General features: G+C 38.0%; 1 protein-coding gene across 1 annotated transcript; it reads left to right on the top strand.

Moving 5' to 3' along the window:
• Positions 1–5,839: 5,839 nt before the first annotated feature.
• On the top strand, positions 5,840–17,424 carry slc22a17 (solute carrier family 22 member 17). The gene is made up of 10 exons (XM_017479076.3): positions 5,840–6,354; positions 8,546–9,097; positions 10,827–10,930; positions 11,152–11,306; positions 12,368–12,533; positions 12,919–13,034; positions 13,265–13,370; positions 13,782–14,005; positions 15,189–15,300; positions 15,919–17,424. Exons 2-10 carry the CDS (start codon positions 8,627–8,629, stop codon positions 16,193–16,195), a joined length of 1,731 nt encoding a protein of 576 aa, XP_017334565.1. The 5' UTR covers positions 5,840–6,354; positions 8,546–8,626; the 3' UTR covers positions 16,196–17,424.
• The last annotated feature ends 2,642 nt before the right edge of the window (positions 17,425–20,066 follow it).

Raw genomic sequence — 20,066 nt, forward strand, 5'->3', positions numbered from 1 at the left:
CAGGATGTTTCTGGCTCTGTCTTTATTAACAAGTACAGAATTTCACATCCATTTTGCTATTTTCTTGATAACTGAATGTTCCTCATAACCATATATGTATTTGTAGCTTCAGCGGGGAACTTCGGCTCACACTGTTTTATTATTCATATCTTTACATGACATTTTTTGACCATTTTTGTTACCATTTTTGAAACAGCTGTAAAGCTCTCATTAAATGGCTTGTTAGTTTATGCAATCTTTTGCACTGAACTTATATTTTATATAAATAATGTATGTTTTAATGTAATTTACTGGACATATATGTATCAGAAATGTCAGTGTTTACAAAAAAAAGAAGAATTGTCCTAATATATAGTCTATAGCATACACAAGTGGAAGAAACCCTTAAACACAGAAGGACAAATACAAAATAATGTAGAACTTTTTTTTTTACAACAAAATTTTTTGTTTTTTTCAAAAGTAAAATAAATAAAGTTAACTTTTAAAATATTACTTGCTTCACATTGCATATTACATTTATAGCATATTTTATATATATATATATATATACATATATATATATATATATATATATATATATATATATATATATATATATATGTAATGTGAAGTGAACTTTATTTATTTTACTTTTGAACAAAACAAAATTTTTTGTTGTAAAAAAAAAAAAAGTTCTCCATTATTATGTATATATATATATATATATATATATATATATATATATATATATATATATATATATATATATATATATATATATATATACACACACCAGGGGTGGAAAGTAACATGGTTGACTTTTTATTATTATTATTATTATTATTATTATTATTATTATTATTATTATTATTATTATTATTAAGTAAATGACAATACTTTTTTCTTTTCTTTTCTTTTTACCGCTGGAAGAGATTTTAGCCACATTTAATCCTGGAATACTATAAACCAATTAAAAGGCAGTATGTGCCAATAGTAAGTCATTTAAAAAAGAGCAAAGCAGTTTCCTTTGAAAAAGCAACACTTCAGGCACCAAATGCTTTAATCAGCAGCTGTAATGTCTGAGACAGTGGAGACAGAAGAGCATCCCTGGCCCAATTGATCTTCAGTTTTAAATACTTTATAGGAAACACTGTGGTAATAATCTGCAAATTATGCCCATGGAGACATTTCACAGCTCAATATTCAACCTGTGAAAATATGTACTGGGAAGTCATTAGCTAGCTTAATGAGCTTGACTAGCTAGCCAGAACATTTGATGCTTTACAGCACGACAGCTCTGTGTTAAACTTAAGGTATCACTTCAGTGTTCAATGTTCAGGCTAATGTTACGTGAGATCCTTGTTACATAGCTAACTGTATAGCTGGAAACATGTATGAATTAACATGAGCTAGCTAGCCAGCTAACATTACCTTTACCTACCATGTTACCTACCAACATGCTGTTGATAATTGGTGTTAACTTCAGCATAATTCATTTGGTGAGTTAGCACAGAAGATTTTGAGATTAGTTGTGTCAGTTTTAGACATATAAAAAGTACCCTGTAAATTTCTCAAGCAATTTTTCACCAGATGTTTTTCACCTTTTTACCCATGTGACTTATCACTACAGTAACAGTACTTTTTTATCATGCTTTTCACCACAGTAAATAACAATATATTGATATTTCTGAATTTTATAATTATTTTAGCATGCACAGACTAGAAAATCACTTCAGTTATATGACGAATATAACACATTATCTACTATACTATTAGTAATCCTGTAGCCTCCTACCCTATTACTTCACCTAAAGGCTCTTGCCAACTGACACAATGACACAGGATTTTTAGTGGGGAAGAGCAGAGGCCCAGCTCTGGTGGGACGGGTATGATTTCATCATTGTGTGGGACACTGAACTGGAGATATCATCAACAAGCATGGCTTTATAAGCCTTCCTGTGGCTGCCACTGCAGACACAGGACATGCAGATAGCAAGTGGGAAGTGGACACACACAGGGTTTTTTTTTTTTTTTCTGGTTGTTTGTCTGTGTTTGCTAGTGATCCAGTGTTATCAGGCCTTGTCATCTGTTCTCACACCATAACATTTTCTTGGGATGAAAAGTGCCTCTCTTTAGTATCACTGTAAATATGATATACATGATACGTGTGTGTGTGTGTGTGTGTGTGTGTGTGTGTGTGTGTGTGTGTGTTCTGTTTTTACCCCAAGTTAAAACTAAGCCATGAGAGCAGATGGCTGGAGCTGATAACACCAAACTGACGGGTTGTTAGTGCAATGAGGGAAAATGGTGAGAGAGCAGAGGAGAAATTTGGATAGGTAGTGGAAAATCTTAAGAGAACTTAGAATTATACCTGAATATATGTTGAAATAACTTGGTGCTCAAATGTTTGAGTTGCACCAGTTTCTATGGGGCAATATGTGGTTCCAGGCCTGAAATACGGCCACACGATTTGGAAAGACAGTATTTCAGCTCAGTCTCAGCACCTCAAAACCCAGCATTACGAAACACCAAATGACCAGTGACTTGCATTTATTAAAAGGCCAATAAATCTAAAGGGAACTTCAGTATTTCCTGGTAATTGTGATTAAGTTAAATGCGATCATAGAAACTACAAACCACTAGAACGGAAAATTATGAGTGATTAACAGATTGGTAATCACTCATAATTTTCTGTTAACTGTTAAAAGAGGTGAACGTGCATAGAGTTTATAAGATAGTTGTACACATTTTCCTTAAGTGCATACATTACACATGATCAAGTGGTGTTGTTTTTTTAAATCATGTGATTATGTGAATAAGATGCGATGGGGAAAAAATTATGTAAAAATAAATGAATCCTGTGAATTTGTAATTTGTTATTATTTATATGTGAAGTTCATGTGACTTTGCTGTAAGGGAAGCATCTGTAACTACTAAGAAAATCAAAATACACTATATGGCCAAAAGTATGTGCACACCTGACTTTCATATTCATATGTGCGTGAACATTCCATTCCAGATTTAGTGCCCTTTCTTGCTATAACCTCCACTCTTCTGGGAAGGCTTTCCACAAGATTTTGAAGTGTGGCTGTGTGGATTTGTGTTCATTCAGCCACAAGAGCATTAGTGAGGTCAGGAACTGATAATACATGAGGAGGCCCTGGGGTGCAGTCAGCGTTTCAGTTCATCCCAAAGGTGTTCAGTGGGGTTGAGGTCAGGGTTCTGGGCAGTCCATTTGAGTTTTTCCACTCCAATCTTGGCAAATCATGGACCTCACTTTGTGCACAGGGGTATTGTCGTGCTGGAACATGCTCAAGAATCTTAGTTCCAGTGAAGGGAAATTGTAAAGCTACAGCATACAGAGACATTTTATACTATTGTGTGCGTCCAATTTTGTGGCACCAGTTTAGGGACAAACTGCATATGGGTATGATGGTCAGGTGTCCACAAACCTTTGGCCTTTGGACCTGGTTAGTACTTAGATGGGAGACCACCTGGGAATACCTGGTACTCTAAGCCATTTCAACAACTGCATGGTCCTGTAGGTTCACTCTGTACAACATTAAGTAAATCAGACGCTATCTCATTGAACAGGATACACAGCAACTACTCCAGGCTCTTGTTATCTCAAAACTGGACTATTGCAATGCACTACTCCCAGGCCTCCCAGCCAGCTCCAACAAGCCCCTTCAGATGATTGAGAATGCAGCATCACGTCTCATCTTCAACCAGCCCAAAAGAACCTATGCCACACCCCTCTTCATCTCCCTCCACTGGCTCCCTGTAGTTTCAGGAACTTTCTTCTTTCAGGCAACCTGCGATTAGTTAATGACCAACGCTTAGTAGTGCCTGCTCAGTGAGGCATGAGGTCCCTTTCCAGAACCTTCACACTAACTGTTCCTCAGTGGTGGAAGAAACTTCCAACCTCAATCCAGACTGCAAAATCTGTCACTATTTTCAAAAAACGGCTAAAGACCCACCTCTTCCCTGAGCACATAACTAACTCCTAAGTTGCACCCACCCCCCATTTACACTGGCTCTTACACCTCTGTGTGCTTTGCTTCCCTAGAACTCAATTAGAAATCTCGTATGGTAGCACTACTTGTATTGTTCTCCGCTTGATATATTGCTTTACTTGTATTTCCTCATTTGTAAGTTGCTTTGGATAAAAGCCTCTGCTAAATGAATAAAATGTCAAATGTAAAAATATAGTTTATAGTCCACAGATACCAATTTCCAAACTTGACAGACCACAACACTGTATGTACACAATGTACCCTTTCTATAGACCAAACTGTGTTGTAAGGTTCCCACTCAAGATTGACACATAATAATAATAATAATAAACGTTTATTTTAAAAAATCACCTAATTTGTCAATTTATGTTTATAGTGCTTTTTAGCAACTTTATAGATGTCAGCATCTTAACTCAGAGCAAGCGAGACATGCTTACAGCAGTAAAGCAACTCAAAGTACATTTATAATAAATTAATGATAATGATAAAACATATTCCTATTTAGGTTGTCCACTAATCGTAGGGTTAGCGGTTCAAATGCCGGCCCACATGACTCCACATGCCGAAGTGTCCTTGGACAAGACACTGAACCCCAAGTTTCTCCCGATGGCAAGCTAACGCCTTGCATGGCAGCTCTGCTGTCATTGGTGTGTGTATATGAATGGGTGAATGAGAAACGTTTTATAAGTGCAGACTATATTAATACCCCATTTGTGAGTGAATCTTCCATTATAGCTGTATTAGACTCTTTAAACCAGCGGATCTCAAAGTGGACTTCATGGAGCAGAGCCAGGGGTCAGTACAGTGGTGAACATCACAACATAATTATTCATTTCTATATGATATCTTACATTTGTGGCGCATGCATTGTCAGTTGAATTTTCTTAAAGGTTTCATCAGGACAGGGTTTTTACTCTGTCCCAAAATTCACCCTTATACCTTAATGATTTTCTGGCTTTAGTCCCAGCCTGGTACACTTCATCCTGGAAGTCTTATCTGTTATTTTGACACTAGTTTGCAAGCTTAAACACCGTTTTGGTGAATGTCTAATTGCTAATTTACTGCCACAGAGTGAAGCTCCTATAGACAAAATACACAGTTCTTCTAACTCAGTTTACACAGGAAATACAGAGATACAGAAAAACACCTGCTGTGTGTTACAACATAGAAATCTTCTAGCTCAGTACACACTTACAATATAACTTAATTAAAAAGTCTTCTATGGTTTTAGATTATGCTTCTAAATGTTGATTATACATATAGATTATGTTTGTTAATTAATATCAATTATTAGATTATGCTTCCAAGTAATAATTCTAAACGCTGGTTATACATATAGATTGTACTTTATTAACATATCCAAATGTTAGTTACACATATGGATTACACTTTATCAATATATTCTATTCTATAAAACCATTAGAATTTCTGTGATGGTTTCTATTGTGTGTGTGTGTGTGTGTGTGTGTGTGTGTGTGTGTGTGTGTGCGTGTGTGTGTGTGTGTGTGTGTGTGTGTGTGTGTGTTTGTTTTTGTTTTTTCAGCACGGTTGTTCAGAACTCAGAAAATGAGTAGGCCTATAAATAATGACTTGGACCTAATGTGTCTAGGTGGATCAACACTGTGCAGATTTAACTAAACAGCATTTGAAAGCCTGTAGAGGTCATCTGTAGCCTACTAAAGCAAAGAACTCTGTGAAACCATGTTAAACATGTTCGAATGGTGAATAATACAGCTTACAGGTTTTGAGAGAGACATGCAGTAGATGCATCAGACCAGTCAGTGTTTTGTGCGGATGTAGTGCGCCACCTGGCGGCCGCACAGTGAAACTCGGCTCTTTTCGGAAAAGGGTAAAGTCTGCCGAGTGGAGCCGACACATTACGAGACTGGCCGCTTTTTCCGGACGTAGTTCCGTTGCAGTTTTTATTTTCCGCCCTCTTTTTGTCCCAGAGAAACCGGTTAGTACGGTCTGTGCTGAATCATTTTAAGTCGCGCGTGTCGGAAATGAGAATTTATTTAATGTGTGTGTTTTATGTCGGCGGATAGCACCTCGGGCTGGAGGACAGTGTAGCAACAGCCTTTGTTTGGACAGAGGACTACTTGTGCCATTCCCGGGCCACGCCACTGAATTTCCTGTGCTTAGTGGACATTAATGTTCCAGCATGAAGACTTGTATAGTGGACTGCAGCTAGGAATAGGACACGCGTTGAGTGGGAAGGCAATGCGGTTATGAGGCCAGCTCTTACAGAAAGAAAGAAAGAAAAATCACCTGCGCCTAATGATTTCTCACTGAGCTCACTGACAAAGTGACACTTGCTCTCACAGTCTCATCATCATCATCATCATCATCACAGGACGAGGTAAGTCCCTTATATATCACACTCAATATCTAAGTGTCTTTAGCGGATGAAAGCAGCAGTGTTTACACTGTTCATACTGTGTGTGTGTGTGTGTGTGTGTGTCAGCAGGGCTCAGCTGTTTCTACAGTAACACACAAACACACACTGCTCTGTGTTCATAGCCACGTTATAACAACCTGCTACAATGTTGCCTGTTTTTTTTTTTGTTGTTGTTTATTTACATGCTGCACTTTTCCCCATCTCTAATGTGCCTCTTATGTAATGCTGGAATACGCACATCCAGCCACTAGGCTGTACTAAGCACTATGTGATCCAACTTCTCCATCTTGAAATACTGAAAACCTGTCATTATTTTTAAACAGAAAGGATATTAAAAAGACAGATTCACAGGTTCCTGAAGATGAACTCAAGGTGTATGGTAGTAGTTGGATGGATGGTAGTAGGCTGGATGGATGGTTGTAGGCCTTACTGAACAGATCTGGGCAATGTTTGTGTAATATCAAAGATAATAAGACAACTGAGATCATTGTCATGATTAAGACTGTTCATTTCGATTCTCATTTCTCTAGAAGTTCATTGAGGGCAGTCCAAACACATTAATTTACAAGTGCATGAGTTCATAATTAACCCTCTAATGCGGGAGGTTAAACGTGGCCAGTCGTGCGTTTCGTACGCTTTTCCTGTGATTTGGTGATCTATTCCACTGTTTGTGGTTTCTGCTTCAGCACTCAGTTTCTCAATTCCTCCAGTCATGAACCCAAAACTTAGACCTTTAGTTAGACCACTTCTTAAACACAAATATTCAATATAAACAGCTCAAATAAGGTGCAGAAATGCAATTCTATGAGTTTACATTTTACTGCAAACGTACAAAATGTAACTGAAGAAATAACACTATTAGTAAATATTCAATGTTGGGCTGGTGTGATACAGCCTGATTATTTTCCTATTACAGCACATCCTGACGTGTTTAATTCCTCTTATACCACAGCAATTTACCAACCATTAAAATTTTGTAGTTTATTAATGAGTGACACATTGTGCTTTTTAACCATTTATAGTTATATTTAATAATACGTTTTTCAGCGTCCGTGAGTCAAATGATTTTCTGTTATCACTTACGTTATTGAAGCTTGTTCGCTCACCAGCCTCTTCTTCTCTCTCTTGACGTTAATATGAGAAGAAGAAGAAAAACAGCTCGTCATGAAACATTCGGTCCTTACATCTCTTTTGTGGTGGGAAACCTACTGACTGTTACAGAGTGCTGACACCCAGGACCGCTCTCACGCATGATAAATAAACGTCTCGACTCTTATAACGACATTGTTAAAACCCATTTATTACTAGCCGCAGATTATGCAGCTCGTTCGCCGTACAAATCCCTGTCAGAGAGTCGTTACTAAAGAAAGCTATAACATATTAGATTGCACATTAATATAAAGCTATAATTTGCATTACAGCTAGTACTGTTGTCAGAGCCATGCTGTTATAGAAAATTTATCAACACATGATAAATCAGATTAGAGACTTCAACATCTCTGAGGTAGAAAACTCTTTGTGAATTGCTAAAGATGTCTGGAATGCTCTTGTCTGACACTATGTACAAGTTTGAGCACATTTTCACCACTAGAGCATGAAAGAAGGGAAAGAAATAATGCATAGTACCTCCACTTCTTTAGTTTAACACAGAGCTGTTAAGATCTCAAAGGTTTGAATGTTTGTTTGTTTTTTTCACACACTGTCTATAACACATTAGGTCTTACAGGGTTACATGTTTAAACTGGCTCAGTGTCATATGAGTACACAGTTTCAAGGACCTCTGAAGATTATTCCAGGTGTGTAGGACACTGTATCTGACGTCTGTCTTTTTTCCCCAGTCAGAATGAACCATGGTTTCATTGATTCCCAAGGCAAGTGTAATAATAGATTAGTAGGCAGGTAGAGAGGGTATTATTTCAGGAAGTGTTTAAGCCAGGGAAAATTTGGAAAGATAATTCAGTGATTCTGATACAACAGTATGTAACAGAAATGTAATAGCAATTGTATCAATTTACTTCTCTCATTTTTGCCATGTTAGGCCTTGTTTTCTCTTCTTTTGTTAAATGATGAAATAGAAACCAAAATCTAAAATTCTGTCTTTCTCTCTTTCATTCTTTTCTTTATCTCCCCTGTTCTTACACCAACATTAAAGGTTGAATCCAAAGCCAGGTGTGAATCTCCGGACTCCATACCACACAGCAGACGGCTTTTCACTGGCCCCTCACCTTGAGCTATGACGTCCCCACCCTCTCCTCTGGCTTCCCCTTGTCCTTGCCCTCCTCCCCCTCCCTCTCTGCCCTCGTCCCCTGCCCCGTCCTCTCCTGCACCCTCCAACATCCCGATGCCTCCCTCGCTGCCCCCTACAGGTGAGGTAATGGTGATGGCCCTGGGACGGAAGAAACAGAGGCTCTTCATCGCGCTTTCCATCTTGCCCAACCTCTTCATGGCCTTCTTGCTGTCTTCTGACCCATTGTTGACCCTGGCATCACCCCATCACTGTCACCTGTCCGTGTCCAACCCTACAGATGAGGTGCTAAATGCCTCACTGCCCTGGGAGAAGGGTACTAGGGAAGGCGACAGTGGGGGACTCTCCCAGTGCACTCAGTACCTGTTTGTTAACGGCACTCGTTCTGGTGTAGTGGACTGTGAAGCTGGGTGGGACTTTAATGTCACAGAAGGCCTGAGGAATAACATTGTCACTGAGGTACTCGTTAGATTTAAGTTAATATTTAAATAATATTGGCAACATCATCTTTTAATAAATTGAAATAACATCTTACAGAGTCGAAAGTTAAAGTTGTAATTATAATAGGAACATATATAAGCTTGACAGTAATTTTTATTTAATTATTATTGACGATGTACAATTCTTAGAGTGAGATTTTCAGTTATACAAACTTTCCAAGTAGTACTGTGCCTAATATGATTTACTGACAAGTATGTGTTATTTTGAATGATATATTATTGAGCAGGATTTCTTTTAAACCCATATGTGTGTTTGGCATTATTCTTGTATAAATATAATGCAGTTATACATCCCACTGTCTAGGATAAAGCCATGAAATTAATATTTTCATTATGTCAAAAACCTTTTTTTTTTTGTTTTCCCAATCTGTGACCCATACACACATTATTGTCAAATTTTGAGAGTAACCAATTTGACAATAGCCTGGTGTTTTCTCATGCTTCATTCCACACTGAGTGTCCCTTCTCCAGCAGGGGTGCTTTGGAAACATATCCTGTCTTCCACTCAGTAGCATTTGTTAATCATAATTTTCTTTGTAATTTAAACCATAATGAAATACTCATGGGTTTACCTAATTCACAGTGTTATGCTGTCACAAGATTACTTCAACTTTTAGGATTATTTTACACTTGAATTAATACACCACTTGCCAATGTCAATACCTGGTACTTGGCACAATATGGGAATCATGTTATTTTGAAAATCTGAGCCTACTAAAACAAACAGAGTACATATTCTTACTCTTAGTGTATGGGAAGACTGGAATTGTTTCAGTATAACAGAGTACACAAACATCTCTGAGGTGTGTTGTTAGCTTGCGTGTGTATGTGCGTGTATTTCCGCGTACCATGGCAAGGTTCTGTGTCTCACTGAAGTTCACTGCTCTGTACAGAATCCTGTGGTGTTTAGCCTGTCTATTTCTAGCATGTTCTCCCCACTGCCAGCTTAGGGAGTTAAAACACAGCTTACGGAAACTTGAAAATAATATGGTTTGTACATCACCTAGCAACCACTATGGATATTATGGGAGTTGAGACTTGCACTAATGCCTTAAAGTGGAACTTCAGCATTTCAGTCACTGCTGGAAGTTGAGCACATTTGTGTAGCTACTCTTTAATCATTTTGAAGCAGGATTAGTGTCATTGGCATTTTCAGGGTGTGGACAGGCAGGGGGAAAAAACTAAACATAGTAAGAGTTGCATTCTCATCATAATTATTAAATGCATTGTAAACTGCTTTAGAACTTGTCTGATGGGTTTCCACCCAGACTTTTCCACATGCCTTGCATTTTTCCTGATAGCCCCAAACACACCACTGAGGACAGAGCATGCTATTTAGTATCTGGTTGATTAAGCAATAATCTTTGTTTGTAGCCCTAAATTATTCTGAGTTTATTTATGGTATCTCTATAAAATATAATCAGCTCAGTTTGTTGTCTTTTTTGTTTGTTTTAGAATTGATTTTTTTGTTTGTTGAAAATGTGTAATAAAACAATTAATTAATTGGAATGAGATTTGGGTGGAAGGGAATTGTAGTTTTCCCTATAGTGTTTTTTTTTTGTGTGGATTTTGTAAGGTCCTTTATGAACTATAATATCCAATTAAATAGCAGCACAACATTACCATGTTCTCTTGTTATGAAACTGTCATGTCCTCACTTCCTGTCTGCATGACTCCTGTCTTGGCAGTGGAATCTGGTGTGCTCTCAGTATTGGCTGGTTCCAGTGGAGGAGGTGTGCTTCATTCTGGGAAACCTCATAGGCTGCCTGGGCCTTGGATATGCTGCTGACCGGTGAGAAGCAGTGCAATAACACAAAGATCTAATTACCTTGTGTGTAGCATGATTGGCATTAATATATAGTCTTGTATAGCGTGAGGTACATTATGATAATGCACAATATTGGCTAAAAACTGTGTTGAAATTCCAATTATTAATCAGTCAGTATAGGAACAGTGTGTTTAACTAAATGTCCTGGTGTAGAATGTCTCCTTAATGGTTTGTCCCTTCCTCAGATTGGGCCGGCTGAAGACCCTGCTAATCTCTCTCACTTTGTCTGTGGTTTTTGGCATACTGGTGTGCGTGTCTGCCTCACCCCCCATGTTCATCGCCATGCGGTTCTGCTTAGCCGCAGCCACTGCCGGCCTTTATCTCGTGCTATATATTGCACGTAAGTAGAGTGCATCTTGAAAGAGACATTCATCAAATGAGTAACTCTGGCATGTATGAGTATAGCTAAAAACGCAGAGGCCATTAGTTCTTCTGTTGATGGTTGACAGATTAATTCATGAAAGGAGATGCTATCAGAAGAACTGAAATGCATTTTTATGATTAAGGAATAAAACACTACAGGAAGTGATGTTGTAGGAAAGTAATCAGTGCAGGCATTGTGTCATATAGCCTGCGATACCACGTTGAAGGTAATTATTTTCAAAGAACAGCATGTCCTAAAGTGTTTTATACCTGTCAATGATTACAATATTTGTTATTAATTACCGAAGGACACATAATTTTTATCTGTTTATAGTAAATAGCATTTAAAGTTTTGGAAGCGTCTACAAAACAAGTTAGTTCCTGTTCACACTTACATTCCAGCAGCTACTGTATAAACAGTCGTTCCTCCACCGGCCTCTCTTTTTTTCTCTCCCTTTAAGTTAATAAGTTAATCAGAAATATTTTGGTCGTGTTACAGGGAAAGCCAGAGATTTCCATCCTGAAGACATTCCTGTTATGGCTTTACTTCTTTACCTTGACTATTACAAAGTAGTGACACTGGAGACTCCTTTCAAAAATGTTAAAAAAATGTTTCTTTACAGAAAACCTTACCATATCAATGATTTCATAATTTTTAAAATCTGTTTATGTGGAACATCCACTATGTTGTTGCTATAACATATATATATATATATATATATATATATATATATATATATATATATATATAGTACATACATAGTGTGCAAATACTATATATATATATATATATATATATATATATATATATATATATATATATATATATATAAATTAAAAAAAAGAGCACTTCTGTTTGTTATAGAAAATGAATCAGCCCCTTCTGACCAGTCAGCATAAAGTATTCAGCAGTGATGTGGTATTAGTATACTTAGGACACTACGCGCATACATTTATTTACGCTGTATTCATTGTTGCTTTGTTTATGGCAATGGATGTATTTATTTGCTTGTGTGCTGTCTCGCTGCTTAATGAAAGGTTTGGAACTGTGTGACCCTTCGTTGCGTCTCCTGGTGACCATGATTGCGGGACTGACAACAGTTGCCGGGGAGCTCTTATTGCTAGGAGTAGCTGTTGGATGCCCGACATGGAGGGGGTTGATAGGAACCGGAGCAGCACCTCTTTCTCTCTTCCTCTGCTATGGGTGAGGGACTGCTGGGAAATGTTACAGCTCTGAACTTTTTTTTCAACTTGTTCAGTTTATAGTGGTTAGGATTGGAGTTGGTCAGTCTTAAAGAAGGGGAGGTACTGGCTATACAGGATCCTGACAGAGCAACCCGACAAGCAGAAAACAGTCTTTGCAGATAAAGAGATAAAAAGAATAAAAACTGACTACATCCTGAGAGTCATTAAACCTTATTGATTTGAAGTTCCCTCAGAAACATGAAGACATTAGCCACCTATCTGTATCAGCTTGGTTTCTTTGGCTACCAGACCTCTCTGCTAGCATTAGTGTGTCAATTATGTTGTTCCACTTTTTGTTTTAAAGAACTTGTCAACAAACATCATATCTGTTTGCCTGTCCTTAGTATTCCAGGTGTCTTTCCAGAGTCCCCACGCTGGTTATTGCTCTCAGAGAGAGCAAGTGACATGAACTCATTTAGTGAACACAGTGAGCGACAAAGAGAAGATGATGGCTTCACAGGTCTGTTCATGAACACCGCTCACCACCTGACTAGTTTACAGTGAAAACACTGAAGTCACTCAGCATTTGCTAAATAGCTGCAGATTTGTTTTCACTCAGCTTTGGCACTTAGCCATTTAGAACTGTTTCTCTGGGACAGTCTGAGTCTTCCTGTTTTGTTGAGGGATTAAGAAATGTAGTATGCTTGACCATTTGGAGTGTAAACATGACCTGTTATGATGTTCCTGTAGAGCTGGAGTCGGAGTCCCCTCAGACTGGTCGTCCCTATTTGTCCTTCCCAGAGCTACTCCAGAGTCGAAACATCTGGAAAAACATGTGTGTGTTGGGATTTACCTCGTAAGTCAGAATTAAATGTCTACCTTTATAGTTTATGTGGCGCAGTGGATAACGTTGACACCTCAGAGCTCTACAGTCCGAGATCCTGAGCTCAAGTTACGGTTTTTATGCATGATCTCCCCCTTGTGGGTTTCCTCTCGGTTCTCCAGTTTTATCACACCTTCCAAAGACATGCCTGTAGGTAGATTGGCAACACTAAATTGCCCCTAGGTGTGAATGAGTGTGTGATTGTGTGTGTGCTTGGTGGTCTGTGATGCAGTGGTGTCCCTTGGATGGGCTCCAGACCTCCAGGACACACCTATTATTAAGAATCAAAGTATGAATTAGAGAATAGAAAGACAACAGAAATTTGCTATATGTAGACTCAATCTACAAATTATTTCTTTCCTTTTCTTAACCGCTGTCTCTCAGGTTCATCTCTCATGGCATTAGTCACTGCTACAGCTCCTTCAGGGGTGATGTTCGAGGCACTGCATCCAGTTTCTATTGGACCTACCTGCTGTCTGTCTGTGCAGGAGGTGGAGCTTGGCTGTTGCTCTGGGCAACAGTGGACCGATTTGGTCGCCGTGGCATTCTCTTGCTGGCCATGACGATGACTGGGCTCGCCTCACTCATTCTACTCGGCCTGATGGAGTGTGAGTGCAGATCTTGCTGATAGATAGATCGATCTTTGAAATTGAAAATGTTGAAATCTGAGAAAGAGATTTGAGATGGCTTCGTGGACATTTCTGGCACTATGTTGCCATCATGTGGCAGAGTAGTAGTACAGTAGTACCACACAAATGGTATATACCCACTGACGTTTTACCTACAAAAGTTTTAGGCACCATATTTATTTTTAGTACAAACTTTGTTATAGATTTTTTTATTACATTTTCAAGTAGGTACAAAAACATTTTAGATTAGTTAAAAAACATTAGTTTTCCAGCACAAAATTAAATGTTACGGAAAAATGTTTCTCATGTAATCTCATTAAAGAAAGCAGCATATTATGTAAGAGACACCTTTCAGTCAAAAAAACATAATGAAGGCTACTGGGTTTTGCTGCAAAAATAAGAAGCAAGTGCGACAGTCAAAGTCTCCAGAAGAACCGTGTCTGGTTCTGCACGATGCTCAATAAAACTTACAGCTCATTTCCTTATAAAATTGCACAAATTGTACCGGTGACTTTGTTTCATTTACTACTGTTTACTGCTCTTTACGGTATTTTTTTAATGTAAAAACATTTAATTTAATTATTCTGAAGGCATCTTTTTTCTACAGCATTTCTTTGCATGTGCCTAAATCTTTTGCACAGTACTGTGTGTGTGTGTCTGTGTGTGTGGGTCTGTGTGTGTGTATCTGTGTGTGTGTGTGTATATATATATACAGTATCTCACAAAAGTGAGTACATACACCCCTCACATTTTTGTAAATATTTGATTATATCTTTACATGTGACAACACTGAAGAAATGACACTTTGCTACAATGTAAACTGTAAATTAGCTGTCCCCTCAAAATAACTCAACACACAGCCATTAATGTCTAACCCGCTGGCAACAAAAGTGAGTACACCCATAAGTGAAAATGTCCCATCAGAATCGAGAATTCAACAGCGCTGTGGTACATATATATATATATATATATATATATATATATATATATATATATATATATATATATATATATATAGTATTTGCACACTATGTATGTACTATATTACTATTAGATGTATTTGTATATATTAAAGATATATGATCCAACATGATCCAAAGGTCAGTTTTCTTCACAAATTTTTCTGCTTGTGGACTTAATGGTTGTACATTTTTCTCTGTAGATCTGAGCGAGTCAGCCATTACAGTGTTCTCCGTGATGGGCCTGTTCTCGTCACAGGCTGCTGCCTCTCTGTGCATCCTCTTTACTGCTGAAATCATGCCCACCATCATTAGGTAACACTTTAAATTTATTGAAACCTCTTCAACTCACAGTTAGACTGAATGCCTTCATATTTACTTTATATGTTCAATACATAAGGTTTAACATAATGGCCTGCCAGAACGTACAAAGTGCACACTCTATGCCTAATAGCTCATCATTTCACATTCAGCTACAGACTTAATTTTTTTTTCTACAAAAAACAAATGTAAAAAATTTTAAAATTAAGGATGACTTAGATGTATTTACTTATATTGTTGTATTGCATGTATTTACATAGAGGCCTTTTCTTATCTCAATTGCCATTTAGCCATAAGGTTGAGCAAACCTTGCACTAGGTGAATCACAGTAGAACATGAGAGCTTTTTAAAGTATTAGAATGGTGAAATTTGTTCCAGAAGAATAATGTCAAATTCTATAAAGAAGCTATAATGTAATTTTTATATGGAGCCAGCCCTTTTAACATTTGTCAAAATAAATGAATGCTGATTAATTATATTGTAAATAAGTGGAGCAATACTGATTAAATAAAAGCAATTCAGCTGTCACGCTAAAATCCAATTTTGCTGCTCAGACACATCTGAATATCTGCAGCAATTAAACTAACTGTTCATTTTCCTTGGGCTTTCCAGGGGAAGTGGGGTGGGTGCTATCCTGGCTCTTGGCTGCGTGGGTCGGCTCAGCTCTCCTCTGATGGACCTGCGCAACCACTACGGCTACTTTCTGCACCATGTAGTCTACTCTTCTCTTGCCCTACTGGCTGTTCTGTCCATTCTGCTGCTTCCAGAGAGCAAACGGAAGCCCCTGCCACAGACATTGTCTGATGGTGAGCAATACAGGCGCCCTCCTCTGGGCCGGAAGAGGAGGGACAACGTTCCTTTGCTTGCCACACCAAATCCAGAGACCTAGCCTTCTTTATAGACACACATGCACCTGTACACCACGGCCATTCCCCCGACTCTCACCATGTCTGTGTGGCAGAGGACGAGAGGGGGCGCATGGGACAAGCCTTCCTAACCTCCCATCCTGTCATCATTCCTAACGCATAAATGGAACTACAGCATGACGAGTCCTCCCTGGCTCCTGCTGAAGTGCGAGGGGTGAGAATCTCAATGGTGTAGGGAACAAACTGTGCTCTGTAGTATCCCAGGGCTCAACTACAGCTACTGCAATGAGTGCCAATTTTATATACCATGCAACAGGTGGTAACCCTAAAAAGTAACACACCAGACAATCGCCATCACGGACGGAATACAAGTGTGTACGGCCCATATAGCACTGAGTGAAGAAGCCTTTAATTACATTGAACTCTCATCACACAGACAAGGGCTCAAAATATTACAGTCATTTTGTAAATACCCTAAATATATTCTGTCTGAAACGAAATAGAATGTAACGTGTAGGGAGGAAATAGAGACATGCTCCTGCTGGTCCATCAGCACAATAGAAAAACTTCATTGCAAGTTCTTCTGTTATTTATCAACAGGTAGTTTATAATGGCATTATGGTACTGATTATTCTGACTTGCGTATGCCGGACTGTGGCATGCTGACCGAGAAGGAGTATTTATGTTACACAGATATGGTCCTGTAGCACTCTTATAGGCACTTTGGGGATGGAAGAAACAGGACTGAATTATGAACCCAGTATTAATGAGTGTGCAGAGAAGGAAAGGACAAGCACTAGAATTTCTGTTTGGTCATGTTCTCAGCACAACGTGGAAGACGGGCCAAAGAAACTGAAGGAATGAACAGTGCAGCCTTGTCTTAGAATCACCTCTCTGTCAATTTGTTCGTTTGTTTTTAAAAAATGAACTTAATTCTCTATTGGTAGTAATAATAAGACAATTAATGATTATTATAATAATTGCTAAAAATGACTTGACAGTAGTAATAAGACTTAATTAATAACGACTGATTGCTTGAGATTAATTAACAAATTATAACATGTGCTGTAATTATGTTAATAAATCTTGAAACTAATTTAATTAAAAATAAAATGTTAAAAATGAAATTTGGCTCTGTCTTTGTATGAAGGTAATGTAATATGACCTGTGATGGACCACCTTCTGAACGTACGTTTGATCTTTAGCATGTTATAGTTTAGGACACTGGAATAATCTGAAACAGCTGAAGTAGTTGCTGGGCTCCAGTGTGCTACGTGGTGTTAGTGAGTAAAATTATTCAAAACCTTTGGCACGTACGCTATCTGGACACCCTTTTTGCTATCGGGCATTTGTGATCTATTTTGAAATGCATTAAACCTTCAAGCATGTGATTTCTTTATTAGCCCCACTGGTTTCTATAATAAATGTATTGCATATGTATATAAAACTTCAAGCTGCAGAAGGCATTTTGAAGGAATCACTTTCCCCATCCAATTGAAAGGATTATCATTTGTATTAGTCCTTTTGTTCATTGTTAATATTTTACTCCAATATAAAAACTTGCTGTAAGTGCTTGTGGCTTTATAAACAATGACAGTGCTTTATTTTGCTAAGGGTGGTGATTCATCCCATTACAATTCCAGGCAGCAGCGCCGTCTCTCATGTGGTGTGGTCAGTCAACCAGTTGGCTCTGTTGTGGCTAAGTTTGTCTTGCTATTTCTGACTGAGCATTGTGTGGCCAAATTTTATGGAAAAGCTGGCTCCTAATACAGCAAGTAATACACCTACATGTAGAGCTGCATGTCAAAATCTGAATATTTTTATTCACCAAATATACTGAGTGTACATATCATTAACATGAGCATACAAACAGTACTCACATCACAAACATACATACCATATTATACAAATCAGAGGGTAATCAACCAAATATAACGTAAGTTTGCATCATTGTGCAGAACACCATAATGTAATGAACAGAGGTGGCATTGACACTTTTTTGACCCCTTGATACAGCACTACGGAGGAGATCACAGATTTCTTGAGATTCCACAAGGTGTTTGTGGTAATGATCAGTAACACAATGCTTTATGGAAGATATTACGATATGATTTATTTGCAACACCATTGTAGAGATAGAGAACAGTGTGTTAGGTTCACATCTGGTCTATTTCTGGCTGGCTGACTCCTCTGAAAGCAAGAGGGTCCCGAACAAAGCATTTCGGTGCGACGTAGACAGGCTGAGAGATTCAGTATGTCAGAGATTGGGGAAATTCCTTTAATAAAAGGGAGAATTGTGGCAATCAATTCTGGTGAGACTACACCAGTCGATAACATTCTGGCTATTAAGTGACCTGCTTTAGAAAAATAAGACTAGGGTAAGATCTGAAACAGGAGACATGTGAAAATGAAGCTTTCCAGGTAAAGTAGTGATCAGCCCAAATGCAAATCCCATTCACCGTGGAAAAGCCAATTCACAGACGAGGTTTGTGAAAGACCCTTTTTTTGTTTGTTATTTCTTCCACTTCACAATGATTTGATCTAGGTGAACTTTAACCTATGAATTTGCTAACCTTGATCTTGTGAGCTAATAGAAAAGAAATGGGCAGGACTATGGTCTCAGACTTATGCCATGCTGTTTTCTTACTCTTGCTTGCTGCACATCTGAAGAAAAAACAATAGTTGTCTCATCCACTGATATAAGTTAGGGGTTTTGTGGTTTTTGTAACAGCATTGGATGAATTTAACAAGCAGTAAGTGATTAGCACGGAATTGTCCTGCTCTGTAAATAAGTAAACATATAACATGGGGTACAGTACAGTCCTTACATGTCATTTTCTCTTTTGAAGTGAGGGGGAAATGGGGATCCTGTCAGGTTTGGGCTATTTCTCCCAAGGAAAAATAAAATGCTTGCCTTTTGTTACAAGCAAAACATACCCTTGCAGCCCCAATACTCTCCTTCATTCTTGTTAATCCATTAGGTCAGCAGGGTAATTGACTTGAATGCTTGTTCTAGCTAGGTATTTCCTAGTTCCCTCTGGAAGGTTATTTCATATTAGTTTGACAGGGAAAGTATGTATAGAGTAGAACCTTATAAACTAAAGAGGGTATTAAGGAGAGCAGATGTAATACTCATCACCGACACTTGCAACATTAAGTGGCCTGACCTCTGCCTTGTTGTTGTTATCACTTGGTAAAGAATGTACTGTAGGGTTTCTGTTGCTCTCACTTGGTAAGGCATGTAGCCTTACTTCACACTTCACCCTATTAGATGTTTCATTCTAAAAATAAGTATATCCTCATACTTCTGAGTAGAGTTTTAAGGTGGCTATTATTATTCATTTCAATCGACTAAATATGTACTAATGCATGTAGAAAGAAAACCATTCCCCGAATAACATGCTAAATATATACAGTGCACATATATTGTTCAGCTGTTTATTAGAATAATATTCGTCTCTTCACATTCCCAAGTGTCATCGCTCATACAAAAAAGGTTTAGTCAATTGAATTTCCACTTCCACTAGGTACATGACCAAATACCTGCATCCAAATCCATGTAGCAGGTCATGTAGCAGGTCACAATAACACCAGCATTAACATTTACAGCATTTAAGAGACGCCATAATCCAAAGTGATGTACAGAAATGCTTTATAGTCTCCATCGGTCAGAGTCTAAGAATATTATCAAGATAAATCCATATCTGAGGGTAATTAGTATGAGCTAGCATGGCAACAAAAACACTCCAGTCAAGGGATTTATTTATTTATTTTTTAATTAGTGCTCATTTAAATGCTTGAATAAATACCAGTAAGCATGTATTACAGAAAATTAAATATTGCTGAAAATATGTAACCATTATAAAGAATTGGGGAGTTAATAACATTTGCCTC

This window comes from Ictalurus punctatus, chromosome 1 (assembly GCF_001660625.3).
Source record: "Ictalurus punctatus breed USDA103 chromosome 1, Coco_2.0, whole genome shotgun sequence".
In the NCBI taxonomy this organism is placed as follows: Eukaryota; Metazoa; Chordata; class Actinopteri; order Siluriformes; family Ictaluridae; genus Ictalurus; species Ictalurus punctatus.